Raw genomic sequence first — 17,570 nt, 5'->3', positions numbered from 1 at the left:
AAGTTGCAACAAGACTGATAGTACACAGGTCTCTTTGTGATTTCTGGAGGAAAGCAGCACTGTTCAATTTAATGCCCACCAGTGCCTAGAAAAGTAGATCACTACAAGTACAGCAGTGCGGCAACCCCTTTGCGGCTGTGACCAGTCACAGGCTTTGCCGCGGGTCAACTTGCCACCCTTGGCTCGGCTTTCAACTTTTGACAACAACGGCAAATCTGCTTTGGTTATCCGAGGATTGGCGTCCAAGAGTGATGTTTGGCAGAGGCACAGCGTGTGCATCGCACCGAGCGCAGTGATACCGTATCTAGGTCCCTATAGGCATCTATGAACCCATCCCAGGCCGGACCAAAAAGACGTCTAAATACCTACAACCAAATAGCTCGACACATACCCAGAGGCATTCTATAACCCGTCTGAACGAATAAACATGGCTTCCCAAATTCTTGAGCAACGCGACGGTTCCACTCTCTTCATCACCATCAACAATCCGAAAAAGGGCAACTCCCTCAACGTGGATCTGATCGTCAAACTTCGCCAGGTCATCGAAAATGCAGGAAAGGACAACACCCTGATTGCCATTGTCCTAACGGGCGCGGGAAAATACTTTTGCACCGGCATGGATCTCTCTAGCAGCTCTTCCCTGCTCGAGAACGTCCCCAAGGGCGCAGATCGATCCAATACCCAAGCCGGCCGTTTTGAACAGTTGTTGGACCTCTTTAAGGCCGTCGAGTTCTGCCCCAAGCCCATCATCGCCTTGATCAACGGGCCGTGCTACGGTGGAGGAACTGGCCTCGCATTTGCCTGTGACATCCGGATCTCAGTCTCATCAGCCTTTTTTGTTCTGTCAGAAGTCAGACGAGGTCTCACCCCAGCCATCATCTCACCCTTCATTGTCCGGGAATGGGGAGCGCCACTGGCTCGGGAAGCCATGATCCAGGCGCGCAACGTGCCAGCCAGCGAGCTTCACGCCAAAGGAAGCGTACACTACTTAGTCGACACGTTAGCTGAGGGACAAGAACGTGTGCAGCAGATACTGAAGCAGCAACGAGGCTGTGCACCGCATGCGGTGGGGGAATCCAAGCGGATGATCAGAAACGCCTTGGACTCGCCTACGGTTGAGGAACGGGATGCCCGAATTAGGGAACTGTTCCTTACGATGATCAAGCCTAATGAAGAGGTGGCGTATGGCATGAAGGAGTTCCAGGCGGGGAATCGAAATGTGGACTGGGCAGCGTGGTATACCAAGAAGGCATCTTCCAAACTTTGAGTTGTATTCAATGGGAGATTGAGATTGTGAATTACTGTTGCTTTGGAAGTAGGACCTGGAATTCTTTCTGCAGGTGTATTTCGAACTTAGCTCAATCCCAGTTTCAAGCTCCGTTGTTTCCATTATAGTTGTTTGCCCAACGTGATCAGGATTGGCGTTCAGGGATGGTCACGTCAAAATCACGATGAAGGCGAATCAGCCCTATTGAATTGGCTGAATGAAAATTAAACAAAGCAGTTTGTATTCCAGTGTTATTTGGCGTCGCGTTCAACGTCGTCATCATAGTAGGAACGGCGAGATTTGCTACTGTGGCTTGCTACCTCTTCCTCGTCACAGCAAGTGAGGGATACAACAATATGTCTTCATCTACTTTTAAAAAGAGTATTCGCCATCAGAAGAAGAGACTATACTACGCTGACCTGGAGTCCTCTTCGCCCTCTAGAATCTCACAAAGAACCGAGCCCTCTGGAAGGATGTCTCCTTCTTTAACCTGCATGCTAACAATTCCCTCTGCAGAAGACGTGACCTGAATTTCCATCTTCATGCTTTCGAGCACCAGCAACTTATCTCCCACCTTAACCCAGGTACCATCCTTTGCAGTGACCTCCAAGATCTTGCTCGGCATTGGGCAGGTAGACACCCGCGAATCTAAGAAGGAAAAGTATGTGAGCTTCTAGCCGCTGGTATGAAGAGAAATTTGGGAAAGGGGATCTGGATCACACTTACTTGCTTTCTGCGCCTCGCTCGCTTTCTCATCAAGCATGCCCGCCCATGCCAACAGCCCTGACACGGTGTAGAGAACAGGTATTCCAGATCCAGACTCTTGGACAAAAATGGTCTTCTTGAATTCACCCTGAGAGGCCACTGCGAAATCGTATGTCGCAATTTGGCCTGCGAAAGACACCTTTAACTGGCCAGTAGACCAGAGAGGACGCGCTTCAACAGTTGAGTCAAGAATTGAAACCCTGTCGAATCTGGCCTCCCGTTTCGACCTGATAGCAGAGTAGTATCGTTTCACGAGCGGGCCGCCCTCCTTGTTGAAGTAGACGTCATCCTCTGCCGAAGTTGGAGGAATCTCTGGGTCCAGTCGGACAACTCGATAAGCTCCCATGTCATCCTTGCTCACCAGCATATCGACCTTCTCATCTTGTCCAGATTTTGTAATCTCGCTAGACACGAGACCGGCAGCAGACATGTTCTTACCGGCTCTTTGGTTGCGAAAAGACATGGGGATGCTCTTGAACGCGGATCTTCTGTCAGTGGAAGCGGGTTTCAAGCGAGAGATTTCAAGAGCAGTGATGGCGGTGCTGCTGTCAACAGACGATGTGTCCAAAGGAGCAGTCAACTCGTCCATGTTTTGCGGGATCAAGGCCGTCGTATATCTGATGTCGTGGAAATTCGGCGAAGCAAGGATCCGTTGAAGAAAGACTTGGTTCGTGGTGAGCCCGAAGCAGATGGTATTCTTGAGAGCGCGGATCATCTTGGCGATAGCCATGGCGCGGGTCGGGGCCCAGACGATGATCTTGGATATCATGGAGTCAAAATGCACTGTGATTGCTGAGCCGCGCTCGACTCCGAGTTCGTATCTGAGACCAGCACTCTCCTCACTCTTGCTATCGAGAGGTGTTTTCAACTGGCATATCGTGCCAGTGCAGGGGCGAAAGTCGTGGAAGGGATCCTCAGCACACAGTCGAACCTCGATGGAGTGTCCGGTCTGCTTGATGTTCTGAAGCTGTGGAAGGGCTTGGAGCTTGCCTCCACCAGCGACGTAGATTTGAAGGGCGATGAGATCGATTCCTACAACCTCTTCGGTGATTGGATGCTCGACCTGAATTCTGGTGTTGACTTCCAAGAAGTAATAACGCTCGTTCTTGATGTCCTGCACAATCTCTTTAGAACCTCCCTTCTGTGACAAGGACGGGGGCTGGCTTACCACTATGAACTCGACCGTTCCGGCAGACTCGTATTTCAACAGTCTCGCAATCTCCAGGGCCGAGTTCGACATGTCCTGCCTCATCTCCGCATTCAGCCAGGGACAGGGGCTTTCCTCGATGATCTTCTGGTTGCGGCGCTGCACCGAGCACTCGCGATCGAGGAAACTGACGGCAGTTTCACCATCGCCAAATATTTGCATCTCCACATGCTTACCGGCCTCGATGTACTTTTCGATGAGGCAGTGAGCTGAACCGAACAGACGACCAGCCTCGGACGTGCAGCGCTGCAGCGACTCTCGGAAACTAATATGCCGTTAGTCTTTAAGATGCCGTCACTTGAACAGCCACATGAAGTGAACATACTCGTCCTTCGAGTACACGATTCTCATACCCTTTCCACCCCCACCAGCAGACGCTTTGATCATGACGGGATATCCGATCCGATCAGCTTCCTGCTCCAGAAGGTCCGGGTCCTGATCTAGCCCGCCATATCCTGGCACCAAGGGGACCGAGGATCTTGCTGCCAGAAACTCCTTGGCCTCGCGCTGCATCCAATAAGCAATAATGATCAGAAATACAGCTCCAGTACGTACCTTGTCTCCAAGAGCGGCGATCGTCTGGGGTGACGGCCCAAGAAAGACGAGCCCAGCGGAGCCAACCGCCGCAGCAAAATCCGCATTCTCTGACAAGTAACCGTACCCTTAGAAGGTTAGTACTAATGTTGATATTTGAGGTCAATATCTAACCGTACCGGGATGAATGGCATCGGCTCCAAATCTCTTGGCTATCTCGATAATGAGCTCGCCATTCTGATAAGGCTGGCTCTCAGGGTCGCCGAGATAATGGACCTTGTCAGCAAGCTTGACGAATGGTGCATTAGCATCTCTAAGGTGTTCTCAGTCAGCCATGCACATCAACGTCTGTTGCCGGATGGATTGCTTACGCATCGGTAAAAACTACAAATGTGGTGACACCCAACTTCTTGCAGGTAGCAATGACTCTGCAAGCAATCTCGCCACGGTTTGCAATCAGGACACTTGATATCTTGAGTTTGCCATTTGCGTAGATTGGGGGCGCAATGAACAGGTCAGGTTGGCGAATCATGGCTGGTGAACGGTCGACAGTCGATGAAGATGCTAAGCACTTACTTGCTGGCCGGGGACCGACTTTTAGGAAACATGCATGCCGTATTAGTCCCGCGGCGGGTTCAATAATCCCGAGCCTAGGTCATGTTGCAGGCTCAGGGAACGTTTGCTGTGGAAGTGTCCAGCCAAGATCTGCATTGAGGACCTGTCTCCTGCAACATGCACCTGGTCGCCGTGGATAGAGACTCCAGACTAAACCACAGAGACTACCGAGGTTCCAAGGCAGCAAGGGTGCTTAGTACGGGCAACCAATGATAGGTCTAACCGAGGTGACTTACTACGCCGATTGGGGACAAGAACAGAAAACGGGGCCAGCCCACGGGTACTGCCACAAAAATGGTGTGGGGAGAGGTCAGGATTTTCTTCTACAGGGTAACTCCAGCAGAAGCAATGTCGTCTGCTATACGTGAGCACCAAGTAAGTCGTTCAGAAGGAGATACTTCTCATCATAGCTGAATCAAAACATCTCTTAACGTTGTTTGTCTCAAGACCCTGTACTCGCCGTCTGGTAGCTGTAGGGCGAGTTAGTGGTGACCTTGACGCGGGCAAGTTGCGTAGTGCGTCAATGAAACCGTGAGAGGTTGTCGACTATGTATATTTTACGTTTCTCATCCGACACCTGTTTTTTAAGTCTCTACTCGTGCCACAGTATTTTGCTTTTAGCCGACATTGAATGTCGTTGTTGAAAGAATTAGGTCTATACCTCCTACTACTTTGTCTCACTTTCGATCATCTCGAGAAAAGGTGTGCTTCAGCTTCAACCCGCGATTCGGTCCATGCTTGTTTCCGTGAATGAATGAAGGAATAACTCCAGCCTTGGACACTTAAATGAAACAAATCTAGTCAAGGATAATCACACTACAGCCTGGAGACTCCCCTATAGCCCTCAAGGCCTTTGTAAGGTGAGTTCTCGCACACCTCCAAACACATGCCGAGAACATCACGCGTATCCCTCGGGTCAATGATTCCGTCGTCCAGGCACCACGCCGAGGTGTAGTACGCCTTACTCTCAGTTTCAATCTGCTCCGTCGTCTTGGCAGTGCTGGCGGCCAACTTAGCTTCATCCATGCCCCTCCCGGACCGCTCAGCTGCCTGTCGAGCAATGATCTCCATAACACCTGAAAGCTGCTCCGGGCCCATGACGGCGCATCTACTGTGAGGCCACGAGAAGAGGAACCTGGGTGAGTACGATCGGCCACACATAGCATAGTTGCCAGCTCCGTAGGATGACCCGCAGACGATGGAGATCTGAGGCACAGAGGATCGGGACACGGCGTCGATGAGCAGCGAACCGGCCTTGATCATACCCTCGGACTCACTCTTCTTCCCGACCATGAACCCAGTGACGTTATGTAGATAGACGATTGGTGTTCCGTAAGCATTGTTGAGGTGAATGAACTGTGTGGCCTTGCGAGCTTCGTTGACAAAGATGACGGACGACATGTTTCCGATGATGCCAACGAGACGGCCGTGAATGCGTGCCCAGCAACATAGCATGCCAATCCCATACAAAGGTTTGAAAAGCTCAAAGCGACTGCCGTCCACAATTCGAGCAATGACCTCGGGCATGTTGAGCGGCATTCTGACATTCTCGGGGATGAGGCCAAGGATGCTGTCGGGGCTATAAAGAGGAGCCTCTACGTGATCCAGTGTACGGTCGATGTGGAGGTTCTCCCTGTTGATGCTCTGAACCCAGCTCCGAGCCAGACGGCAGGCGTCAAACTCGTCTGCCGCAAGTGCATCACCTACGCCGCTGACGGTGGTGTGCATTTCTGCCCCTCCGAGCTCCTCGGCGCTGCTAATCTCGCTTGTCGCCATCTGCACCAATGGCGGGCCTCCCAGGAACATCTGCGCCTGGCTCTTGACAAGAATGCTGAACTCGGATACGCCAGGCTCGTATGCTCCTCCGGCGGTGCTGCTGCCAAAGACGATGGTGCATGTCGGAGAGCCGGCGTCAGAACGTCTAATGATATCCCGGAACAGCTTCCCGCTCTGGTGGAAGACGCGGAATTGCTGGGGCAGATTCGCACCCGCACACTGATTCAAAAAGATGATTGGCAGACGGTTCTCAAGGCTGATCTCGGAAGCTCGATGTTGCTTGCGGACCGTGAGCTCGTTTAGAGCGCCGCCAACGATGGTGGGTATGTTGGCAATCAGCATGACCTTGATTCCACTGTAGACAGTCAGAGATGCGATGCATGGCCGAGCCATTTTGTAGGAGAACTAACCATACAAGACCTATTCCGACAATGAGGCTTGCGGCAGGGCTGGATTCTTTGACCCCGATGCCAGCAAACGGCATCAACTCCAGGAAAGGTGATCCCTCGTCGAGAAGCATGGCGATCCTATCTCGGGCTGGTAACCTGTCAGTACACCCACGTGTATGAAAAAGTCGTCAAGAAGCTAGAAGGGTAGTACCAGATAGCATCCCACGAGCGTGGTGTCTCCTGACAAATAGCATTAGCACTGCATCTCATAAGTCCCGTCTTCTACTTACTCGATGTGACGTGCTTCACCCTCCCCGCCAGCCCATGCTGCCTTTTCCTCAAACTGTTGCAGAATCCCTTTCCAGTCTTCAACATTTTGAAGATAGTCTTTGTCATTCTGGTTGACTGTTGACCTGTATTCTGGGAATACGGATGGTAATGGGATCTTGGGCGTCGTCATGCTGGGCACGGTATACTATTCGCTATCTCTGGATGAAATCTAGTCTAGGCAAGAATACAGCACCAATTAGATGCCTATTTAGAGGTAGTATATTCGCCGCCAGTCGCTTGTCCTCCAAGATACACCAAGCCGCGGCAGAGAGTCGGTGCCGAGCCGCGGTAAGCACTAATACAGCCAATAGGATGTCGCCATTAAGTACACACCACACATGCATGTAGTTGTTCATCTTGCCCTGTTAAAACTCGGCTGTCTCGTCAATTAATCCGTTTCTATTCCACGATTTCCTCTCGTTTTGCTATTACTTTCTATCTCATCGGGCTTGTGAAGATGCCACCAGTTCGTATCGGTTGCTACGGGTATGTTGCTCCAAGTCGGCTATCCGGCCCGCGAAATTGACGTGATCCGATAGTGCTTTTTGGGGGGATTCGCCATGGGCGATCAACCAGTTCATCAAGGGGCCTGACAAGCAGGTCGACTATCTTGTCGCTGACTATCTCGCTGGTACGTTGGAACTGCATGGGGGGCCCTTTCATTCGCTAACAGGCATAATACAGAGGTCACCATGGGCCTGCTTGCCCGCTCTGCACGTTCCAATCAAGGCTCCCAGAAGAAGCGCGCAGCTGCTGGGTTCATCTCCGAGTTCGCAGACTTGGCCCTCTTGCCGAACTTGGATGCCATACTCGAAAAGGGTATCAAGATGGTGACGAACGCTGGAGGTCTCGATCCAGTTGGGCTCAAGGAATACATTGAGTCAAAACTTGTGGAGCGTGGCTTGTCGCACAAGCTCAAAGTCGCTGCGGTCCACGGCGACGACATTATAGGCCAGAAAGAGACATTCTTGAAAGAGGGGCGATTCCATCACTTTGACCCGGTACCAGGCAGCGTCGAGGGGGGCATCAACGCGTCGACAGAATACTTGAGTTTGAATGCCTACCTGGGAGCGCAACCCATCGCCGTAGCTTTGGAGCAAGGTGCCGACATCGTAATAACGGGCAGGTGCGTGGATAGCGCTCTGGTTCTGGGACCTCTTGCCCACGAGCTTGGGTGGAACTTTGGCACCAGCCCCGAAGATCTTGATAGGCTGGCCAGCGCTTCACTGGCTGGGCACATCATCGAATGCGGCGCTCAGGCGACAGGGGGGAATTATACAGATTGGGAACAGTCAGCATTCAGCCCCCACGGAGGCTGGTCGAACATGGGCTATCCCATCTTGACCTTCTTTCCAGACAAGAGCTTCACCATCTCGAAGCCCCCGCACACTGGCGGTGTCGTCAATACACGAAGTGTCTGCGAGCAGATGCTGTACGAGGTTCTCGATACCGAAAACTACATCCTCCCTGACGTTATACTTGACCTCAGTCGGGTGACCGTCAGGCAGAGCTCACCGGACAGTGTTCTCGTCAGAGGCGCCAGGGGTAAACTGCCCACGTCATGGCTCAAGTGCACAGCTGTGCGACAACAAGGCTACAGGATATCTGTCGACATGCTTGTCTCTGGGGAGCAGGCCGAAAGGAAGGCCAAAACTCTGGGAAGAGCCATTGTTGAGCGAACCAACGCACTCGCTGCGGCAACCCATGCAAACCCACAGGAGAGAATCTCGAATGACGACTACGAGATCATTGTCATCGGTGCTGAGCACCATCTTGGTCCCGGCGGCAACTTTGGTGAGCGCAGGGAGGTGGTCTTGAGGGTTGCGGCCCGACATGAGAAGCGTTCCGTGCTTGATATCATGGGAAAGGAGGCGGCGTCTTTCCTCACAAACAGCGCACCGGGAATATGCATGCTAACTAGCGGACGGCCAAAGACGAGTCTAAACTTTGTTGGCAGCAGTACCCTTGTTAGTCGGGATTCTCTTCACCCCGTGGTCTTTCTCGGCGGTCAAAAGTCGCCCATCGACGTGCCGCTCACTCTCGAGGGCTGCTTGAGCGGCAAGCCATCGGCTAGTCTAGACTCGGAGACTGCTACGAGCGGCGTTGCCCCATCATCGATGCAGCCTCACCGGGAGCTCACGTGGCGTGCCAAGCTGCACGAGGTGGCGACTGGACGCTCTGGCGACAAGGGAGACAGTGCCAATGTTGCCATCATCGCCCGAGATGCCGCATTCTACGAGCACATTTTGCAACAGGTCACACCGCAGGTAGTCTTCTCAGCACTACAGCACATGATAGCGCCCGGCGGGACAGTGACAAGGTTCGCAGTGCCCGGAGTGCATGCAGTCAACTTTGTCATCACAAAGGCTCTTGGAGGCGGAGGGCTTTCGAGCCTGAGACTGGACCGGTACGTGCTGAGGTATTCATGATTTCCGCGGCTGACCATGTTTGTGAACATAGACAAGCGAAAAGCTATGCTCAACTGCTTCTCTCACTGATATATGTCGACATTCCGGCGGATGTTGCCCACGCAGCACATCTGTGATGAGGCCTGAGGGGGAGAAGGTGGCAGCAGGGTACATGTGACATACATAGTCAGGGCATAAATACTTACCTACAGGCACTTAACTAAAGATCGACTGGCAGAGCATAGGTAGGTATTACACACTTGGCGGCACGGCTGTTCGGTAAGCGGTCGGGTAGGGAGGCGGCGCGAAGGGTGATTACCCCGCGAATACCCCGCAAATACCCCAGGAACCCGGAGCACCACCCGGGTATCGGGCGGCTCTGTATAACCGATGCCAGTTACTGCACATGATATCCTCCCATATTGTCAATTTCACAAGAAAGACTCTCTTAAGCAGCAACTCAACTGTTTCTTCCAGTGAGCTGCATAAACCACGACGCCCAAAATGGCTCAAACCACGTTCCGAATTATGGCCCCAGCGACATTTCCTCTCAGCCCGGCAGCGGCCCCCCGGCGCGCTCGGCTGAGAGCGCCCATAGCATGCCAGTACTGTCGCGGTCGCAAGGTCCGCTGTGATCTCAACAAGCGAGGTTCGAGGTGCACCAACTGCGAGCTTGATGACGTTCACTGCAAGGTCGCAAACACTCGCAGGCGCAGGTTAGACCTCCGTTGCCCTCCTCTTGTATGTCGTATCTAAACCACAACACAGGAGCACCGTGGTTCCCTCCACCATCTCTAGCAGCACCAACACCACCAAAATCGACGTGTCAAACATCCAAGAGCACACCGTCTCGTCAGGTCATATTGTGCACTCCCCAGCGAACGACAACCTTGCCTCTGAAACAGTCACCCTCTTGAGACCCACAAACGGAGATTCAGAAGCCCGAGCCCCTCCCCAACCGCAAGCCGATAGCAGCCAAGAAGATAATGGTTCGTCTGAGTTGACTTATTAATCTCTTTGGCCAAGGGAAATAAACTGACGAGGATGCCAGGCATGAGTCCGGACATGATGGAAGATCTACCTCCCGAAACACCACAAATCGGGTCCTTGGCCATGGTCCCAGACCTTGACCCTATGCCCTGGAAGCTTCCTGCATTCATTAAACCAATCGACCCAGATACTTCGCAGTCTGCTCTCAACTATCTTGCGGCTGAGGGGGCCTTCTGGCTTCCAGAAGGAAAATTACGGCAGGCTCTTGTTGACGCCTGCTTTGAGTTTGTGACCCCTTACATGCCCTCGCTCGATCGATCCGAAATTTTGGGCCACATCGACGTGTCCGTTGATCAGGCCCCAGACCAGCCATGCCAAAAGACGATAGGTATTTTGTTATTCCAAGCCATTCTATTCGCCGGCAGCGCGGTACTTTTCTTCCAGAATCCTTCATCTCGAACAAAGCTAATAATAGAGGCTAGTTCGTGGACAGCGATGTGCTTCAGTGCCTACATTTTCCATCACAGCGCGAAGCCCGCCGCTCATTCTATCGAAGGGCTCGGCTACTCTATGACTTTGATGTCGACACTTCCTCTGTCGAGGTTCTCCATGCTTTGTTGCTCATGTCATTCTGGTACGAGGACCCAGATGACTGCAAGGCCGCCGCGTATTGGATTGGGGCTCATGTGCATCATGCCCAGCAATTCGGCGTCCAAGAAAAGGCTCTTGTCACGCACCCAGGCCAGGGATTCTACAAGAGGCTTTGGTGGAGTGCATACATCCGAGACGCCCTCGTATCAATGGGCTTGAGGCTCCAGCCACGGATGCGGTCCCTGATCCCAATGCTGACTTCAGACGACTTCCCACTGCGTAGGACCAAGGGCGACGCCTTAACCCGCAGTGCGCTTGATCGTGCAACACTCTCCGTACGAATGGCCGAGCTATGCATCTGTATCAACCAAACTATGTCAGAAGGCGAGTCCCCTCACCAACCGCCTCCCAGGAACCGTACGGAGATGCTTGATCTTCGGTTGGACGCTTGGCATAGGGCCTACTGCAGCGACTCTGCCACCCCATGTTCACGGGAATTGGAATACGATGTGTCCAGGGGCATCACCGTTGGCAGGCTATTGATGATCATGACTTACTACACCGTGATTTCAACTCTCCATCTCCCCGAGATTTCCCAGAGCCTCGTTGCTCCTGCGCCAGGTAGTGTTAAGGGACCAAAGACTCAGAAGAGTTACAACAAGGTCCAAACAGCTGTATACAAAGTCTCAGTATTGGCGGATGTTGTTTTGAAGAAAGGGTTAATAAACTACATGTCAACCCAGGGGTAAGTAATGGCTACTCTTTGGAATATGCGTCATCTCAAACTCACCATTTTGACCAGAATCACATGTGTCCTTCCAGCCGCCTCAATCCTGTTGTTGAATCTCAAGTCACCCACACAGCGTTTTCACGATCAGAGCGCAGCCGGATTGCGCACCTGTATGCGCTTCCTTGAGCGACTGGGTGAAAGATATTCTGCAAGCGAAGCAGTCCTGGACAATCTCAAAGCAGCCGTCGACAAGTCAAAGATCTCCCTGATACAAGAGAATATGACGCCAAGGACGGATTCCGAATCGCCCAACGTTGAAGACCAGGAACCTTCGCTCAGACGACGGCCCGCTCAACATCAAACTACAAGCAACTATGCCTGGCCGCATTACCCTGGCAACCAAGCCCCATATGAGGGCCGTGGAGATTATGCGGTACACATGCCCTTATTTACCAATGACATATCGGACCATAGCGAAGACACCATGCTATTAGATTTCCAAAAGGAGCCTCTGTTCCACCAGATGTCCAACTTTCTTGAGATGGAATCTGAATTCTTTACACAGCTGGCGACCTCAATGAATAGCGCAAGTAGGGAAGAGGACAGTATGAGTTTTATTCATGACTTGGATTTAGTTGACTAGGGTTGAGTTGGACTTTGACTAAACATGTTTGCTATGAAACTTACTATTGAGAGAAAATAAACTCATCCAAGACCTCAAATTGACTCCCACCGTTAGCTATTCAGTTCTATACAGGGAATTAAAACCATGACTTTGGTATAAGAGATCACCATAGTCGCGAACAAGAAATCCATCATTCCATGCTTCCCGAAGAAAGATAGCAGTCGCCCACAACTTGCAGCCGGAGATCCATTCGGGTGGCGAAACAACACCGATCGAGTCTAGCTCCTCGCGGCTTGCATCTTAACAATGGAAAACTGAACCCGAAGGATGGTCCAATTCTGAGTGGTAATTGGTTATCGGCGCCCTGAGTCTTGGCCCTCGGCTACAAAAGAATCCTACTTTAGGCAGCACAGCCCAACTATTCGAACAAAATACGCATCATGCCAGCACTGCCACCCTGACTGTGTAGCGGTGTACACAACAGGCGCTTAGGTGGTATTTGACTATCCTCTATATCTATCTCAAGTAGGGGCGCTCTGTCAAGTTTTGTCCATCCTTCAAACCTTCAAGCATCCTCAATTTCCAAGTTTGAGAGTGGCACTGACACAACTCGATTCATCAACAATTATCCATCGGCAGTTATGGACGACTCTCCTCCACACACGGCACCATCACCATCATCACGGCCTGCATCGACAGGAGGCAAACCCCCAGTTAAGATCAGATTCTGGATGGTGACTGAAGAGGCCCCCTCCCACGACGGCACACTCTGTTGCTCAGTCTGGGAAGCCCGGGAAGCCTGGGTGAACCCAGAACCCATCAAAAGACCCAAATGGGGACTTCAGATATACGACACACGATCCACCAGCGGAAAGAATATGAAGCAGCTCAAGAAGCTGGCACTCAAGATATATGAGGACACGTGGGACGAGCGAAGCGCTATGGGCCGCGAGACACTTGATCGAATCGACCTCTACGGCCTGGCCATGCCCGAAGGCACTTCGCCAGCTGAGCGTGCAGAAAGGTGCAGGACACATAACGTCAAAGAAATCACTGCGAGAAACGCGACAGGAAAGGGTGACTTTTATATCCCCCAGGTGGATTGTGGGTTTCCTGAGTCAGGCCAGCGCTCCATATTGGTCATTGATAGGCCGCAGGCGAAATGGGACGAGCCTGATGAAGGCGGCTTCCTGCACGTTCGGTGGGATCCAGAGGTTAGGAAAGTCAAGACCAAGAGTGACGAGTCCGATGTGGAAGATGCTGAGTCTTCGCTGCCGGAAAGACGGGAGGATGAAATCCGCTTCTACCGCTACGAATATACGAATCAAGTGCCGGGAGTCATGCAGAGCATGAGGGATGGAGTCGAGTGGTTCGACATCAACTACGTTGATTCTGGTCTGTTGGACGAGGAGTTGAGACAGGCTGTCGAGAAGGCCTCCGAGAAGTAAAGGAGCAGACTAGTAGCTCAACGTTTATTTGAGCTTCATAGGCCTCCTATTCTTTCACAGTTCTCACCTCTACTTATTCAGAAAGCAGTAGTATTGCATCCCCCACTGTCGACTTTGCAATGGCCATGCCCTTGGTTCCGCCATTACCCGGCTTCTCTCTCCACATAGTCTAGAATCGGCCCTCGCAGCATTCACCATGAGTTTAAGGCCCGAAGATGAGATTCTAGTAATAAATATCTTTGGAGTTCATCATCGTTCCCTGCGGCGATGCGAAAAGGCCTCGCCTAATAATAGCTCAGCCAGTCAGGTCAACCTCAAGTGAGGATCGTCGTCTCACTAGCGGCGTCCTCCATGATCAACACATTCGAGCCGTGCCGATGAGCCAATGAGTGCCACATGTGAAAAGGGCCCTCACATTAATCCAATCTTCCAACAAATGAGAAAGGCCAGATCAATGACCTGCAACGCTGAGCCCATCTCGCCCCCTGCCCAGTTACCAAAGCTCAATCCTCCGCGCTGTGAGTGGTGCGACCGCCGTCGATCTTCGCCGCCACTAAGCAACCGATGCTCCTAGCGTCTGACAGGATTATTACCTCTGACGTCTTATCCCATCTTACCTTGCCTTGTTGTTCTCTGCTCCACCTTGTTTGTTCCATCTTTCCTTTTTGCCCACTTCATTCTCGCAAACATGGCGAAGCTCAAGCCTGCAACCGACATCGATCCCAATGTCTGGTATCATATGACAGAGGAGAATGTGGATGATTACGATGGAGACTTCAAGGCGATGCTTCAGACTTGGGAGGATGGGGATTTCAGGGTGTTTCCTGTGGCCAAAAGGAAGACATACTGGCAGTTTGTGAGTTCATCGCCCAGCACAATGCTCGACTACTATTGCTAACCCAGTGCGCCCAGCAACCGATAGGCAAGATACCGGGTCGATACGCTCTCCGATGTTCCGAAACCACGACACAAAAGCAGTTCGCCGTGTGCTACCGCCCAAGCGAGTCGGTCGAGAATAGACGTACGCGCGCTTGCTTACGAAACAGCGACGGTAGTGATGGACAACAATGGGACGTGGCACTATGGGGAAAGAATGACACGTACCGCTTCATCAATGTACACAACGGCAGCAAATATCACCTCGATGTCATCCCGAGCGGCCCGGTGTACATGAGCCCAAACCTTGATGGCTACCAGAGGAGGCAGCGGTGGCTTATGACGAGCGTGAGCAACGTCGACGACGCGGCATATAGCACCGTCTTTTCGAACGCAAGTCCGACCTGTCGTCTTAATCATCGATCGCTAACCATACTCAGGCTCCCGAATCAACTGCCGATTCAGCAACGACAACAGACGAATCCGGCAACCAAACGGGCCAACCTGACACGGATTCTGGCGGCTCTGACAACAGTAGCCTTTCAGGCGGTGCCATCGCGGGTATCGTCATTGGAGCAGTGCTTGGTGTTCTTGCGATTGCGCTTGTGGCATTCTTCCTCTGGAGGCGGAGAAAACGACAGGCCGAGGGAGCTCCCGCGTCCACCCAAGCTCCGCCGTACCCCCAGTCGCCTGATGGTTATAAGCCAGAAACATCTTCACCGACGCCGGTCTACGAGCTACCGAATAACCAAAACCCGGCTGAACTGCCTGCAAATCATTGATCAGAGGTCAGATAGCGGACGTTAAAGGGTGGAATGGGGGGAATGTGGGCAGTAGGAAGCCTGTTTACATACACTTGACGGCCTTTCGGACTTATGAAATTAATTCGTTCTTCTGAGATTCCTGGCTTGAACTATCCTTGGATGACGTGTGATAATGAGTGTTGACCATACCTACACCCGCATGAATAGGTGGGGTGTAGAAACAGGTTGGAGGGAAGCGTGCCTCTTTTAACACTTTGCAATCTACCTCCTTCAACTTCTCCTACTCTGTCGGTGCCAAGAGGCGGGTTCAACTCTAAGCAGCCAAGGCGGCTTGCCCCTCGTTCGTTCCTGACTAGTAGAAGTCCGCATGAATGGAGCAGCGCCCGTGCCAAGTGATGGCGTTCCACATGATCAGGCTACTACTGCATGCAGACTACGCTGAGCTGCCTGTGATTTTCGCGTTCCATCCAGCTGTGGAAACTATGGAAGCTAGGCAGATCAGAAGCAAGCAGCATGACGAGATAAGGTATTGATCGAGGGGTATAAAAACTCGGTTGTCAAATCCCACGGGGCTCCCTTTCGTTCTTTGCCCAACCTTGAAGATGGCATAACACGTTTCCAATTAATTCTATCTCGCTGATAAAAATGACACAAGAGATCGACGCACTTGAAAGGCCACAGGGCCATGGAACGCTGGCTATCCTCATCTCACCTGAAAAATCCGACCGATGGAATTTCAACGCCATGAAAAAGGACCATCCGAACAGCCGCACAATCGGGTTTCATCAACCACCGGGCTCTTCGGCAATAGAAGAAGCGCTCTTGTGGCCACAACTGGCCCTCAACTTTGCGACAACATTCCTCAATGCTACGTTGCTCGACCCAACTCAGACGCCAACGTTGGATGAATTTCGTCGGTTTCTCAAGGAGGGGTTGTCGTTGACTCGAAACATAGATCAAGGCGTCATTGACAAACTCCTTACGGGGAAGACGAAAATGGACGAGGGGCCGCTTGAAGAGGAGAGTTTGAGTGCTGAAGAGCTCGAGTTGGCGCGCGCGAAGGAACGAAGGGGGGGGTGAAGCAAAGCAGGAGCTGGAAACGGCCCTGATGGAGCTTTCATTCGACAAGTTGCTTGATGATGACGATTCGTGATGCATAGGCTACGTGCTTTGGAGTATTTTTCCGGCTTCTTGGCTGTTTGTTCCTGTAATATTGCAATGCTTTTCGGTTGGAGTCGGTACACGCTGCTCCCACGGTAGAGGGACCCGGCCTGTCATTCATTGAGTGTTATAGCCTGAATCAAGTACCATGAAACACACTCGCTACTATTCCCGTATTGGTAGAGACAAGGCGGGTCATTTAACAATTGATGAAATGTCAGTGCTTCTTCTCATTGTCCTTGAATGCCATCTGCCTCAGAGCAACCCTTTTTCGCACACTTCCCTCGACACGACTCGACAAGTCTAAACGAGCATAAAAACAACGGGCACCTCAATCTTGTTTATATTAGTCAACAGACCCAAGTCGCAAAATATCTCCTCTTCGCGTCATTTGAAACACGACGCCTCCCATTGCTGACACTTCGGGGAACGGGTGCGCACGGTCAAGATCTAACCTGCAATCATAAAGCGTAAAGCTCACAAGAGTCACGGGTACCGTATCCGCCTTTGCAATCACGGATGTCGGAAGCCAGGACCTTTGGGCAAGAGTAGGGCCGGAAGATGGGCTTGATTGATGGGGCCAGGGTCTCATGTTATTATGAGTGCCTCCTCAATTGGGCATATTATTCGCCGTTGTCCACCAATGGATGATGGAGATGGGCAAAGCGGCTTGGGGGCTGAATTGCATGGGGCTGAATGTCTTGTGCCAATGAACCCCTGAACCCTGCTGCCGTCACCCGAGATGGAGCCACGTCTTGCAGTTCAGAGACGGGAGAAAAGGTCGGGACATGAGAACGTCAAGAACTTGAGCTTGTTAGAGACTTGGCAATCCCCGATCTCCCGGTCCCAAGAGTCTTGGAATCTTGGCAAACACCAAAAGCCGTGCCTGGCACAATAGCCCGACACACCAAGTCTTGCACTTCCACAGCCTGCTTCGGCAAAGCTCGTCAACGTTTCAAACTCATGCCATAAGCAGCCAAAAATCAGCACTAGCGGTTTAACCTTGCCTCTAGTCGGCCTGCCGTGCCTTACAACCCCTGTAAATCCAAAGCCCTGTCTGCGCAGGATGCTACTCTTTTTGTGCATCGCTCTGC

At 52.0% G+C, this 17,570-nt stretch overlaps 7 protein-coding genes across 7 annotated transcripts; 5 read left to right on the top strand and 2 right to left on the bottom strand.

Moving 5' to 3' along the window:
- Positions 1 to 427: 427 nt before the first annotated feature.
- LRP88_04047 (enoyl-CoA hydratase/isomerase family protein) lies at positions 428 to 1,267 on the top strand (the record flags this gene model as incomplete). The annotated part of the gene is made up of 1 exon (XM_083240635.1): positions 428 to 1,267. One exon carries the CDS (start codon positions 428 to 430, stop codon positions 1,265 to 1,267), a length of 840 nt encoding a protein of 279 aa, XP_083103925.1.
- Positions 1,268 to 1,676: 409 nt separating this feature from the next.
- LRP88_04046 (uncharacterized protein) lies at positions 1,677 to 4,305 on the bottom strand (the record flags this gene model as incomplete). The annotated part of the gene is made up of 8 exons (XM_083240634.1): positions 1,677 to 1,915; positions 1,994 to 3,146; positions 3,201 to 3,504; positions 3,565 to 3,740; positions 3,791 to 3,901; positions 3,953 to 3,985; positions 4,050 to 4,086; positions 4,145 to 4,305. The coding sequence occupies 8 exons, from the start codon at positions 4,303 to 4,305 to the stop codon at positions 1,677 to 1,679; spliced, it is 2,214 nt and encodes a 737-aa protein (XP_083103924.1).
- An 899-nt stretch (positions 4,306 to 5,204) lies between these two features.
- On the bottom strand, positions 5,205 to 6,684 carry LRP88_04045 (acyl-CoA carboxylase subunit beta; the record flags this gene model as incomplete). Its single annotated transcript, XM_083240633.1, has 2 exons — positions 5,205 to 6,519; positions 6,575 to 6,684. 2 exons carry the CDS (start codon positions 6,682 to 6,684, stop codon positions 5,205 to 5,207), a joined length of 1,425 nt encoding a protein of 474 aa, XP_083103923.1.
- A 656-nt stretch (positions 6,685 to 7,340) lies between these two features.
- On the top strand, positions 7,341 to 9,428 carry LRP88_04044 (acyclic terpene utilization AtuA family protein; the record flags this gene model as incomplete). Its single annotated transcript, XM_083240632.1, has 4 exons — positions 7,341 to 7,369; positions 7,423 to 7,514; positions 7,568 to 9,290; positions 9,344 to 9,428. 4 exons carry the CDS (start codon positions 7,341 to 7,343, stop codon positions 9,426 to 9,428), a joined length of 1,929 nt encoding a protein of 642 aa, XP_083103922.1.
- A 367-nt stretch (positions 9,429 to 9,795) lies between these two features.
- Positions 9,796 to 11,621, top strand: LRP88_04043 (uncharacterized protein; the record flags this gene model as incomplete). Its single annotated transcript, XM_083240631.1, has 4 exons — positions 9,796 to 10,007; positions 10,060 to 10,280; positions 10,343 to 10,710; positions 10,764 to 11,621. The coding sequence occupies 4 exons, from the start codon at positions 9,796 to 9,798 to the stop codon at positions 11,619 to 11,621; spliced, it is 1,659 nt and encodes a 552-aa protein (XP_083103921.1).
- A 1,247-nt stretch (positions 11,622 to 12,868) lies between these two features.
- Positions 12,869 to 13,675, top strand: LRP88_04042 (uncharacterized protein; the record flags this gene model as incomplete). Its single annotated transcript, XM_083240630.1, has 1 exon — positions 12,869 to 13,675. The coding sequence occupies one exon, from the start codon at positions 12,869 to 12,871 to the stop codon at positions 13,673 to 13,675; it is 807 nt and encodes a 268-aa protein (XP_083103920.1).
- A 688-nt stretch (positions 13,676 to 14,363) lies between these two features.
- On the top strand, positions 14,364 to 15,333 carry LRP88_04041 (uncharacterized protein; the record flags this gene model as incomplete). The annotated part of the gene is made up of 3 exons (XM_083240629.1): positions 14,364 to 14,531; positions 14,588 to 14,932; positions 14,992 to 15,333. 3 exons carry the CDS (start codon positions 14,364 to 14,366, stop codon positions 15,331 to 15,333), a joined length of 855 nt encoding a protein of 284 aa, XP_083103919.1.
- Positions 15,334 to 17,570: the final 2,237 nt, after the last annotated feature.

The sequence above is a fragment of the Fusarium phalaenopsidis genome (genome assembly GCF_050370095.1).
Source record: "Fusarium phalaenopsidis strain FUZ10S chromosome Unknown contig_32288, whole genome shotgun sequence".
Classification (NCBI taxonomy): domain Eukaryota; kingdom Fungi; phylum Ascomycota; class Sordariomycetes; order Hypocreales; family Nectriaceae; genus Fusarium; species Fusarium phalaenopsidis.
Note: the sequence above shows the minus strand (reverse complement) of the source record. Positions and strands in the feature narration are given on the sequence as shown.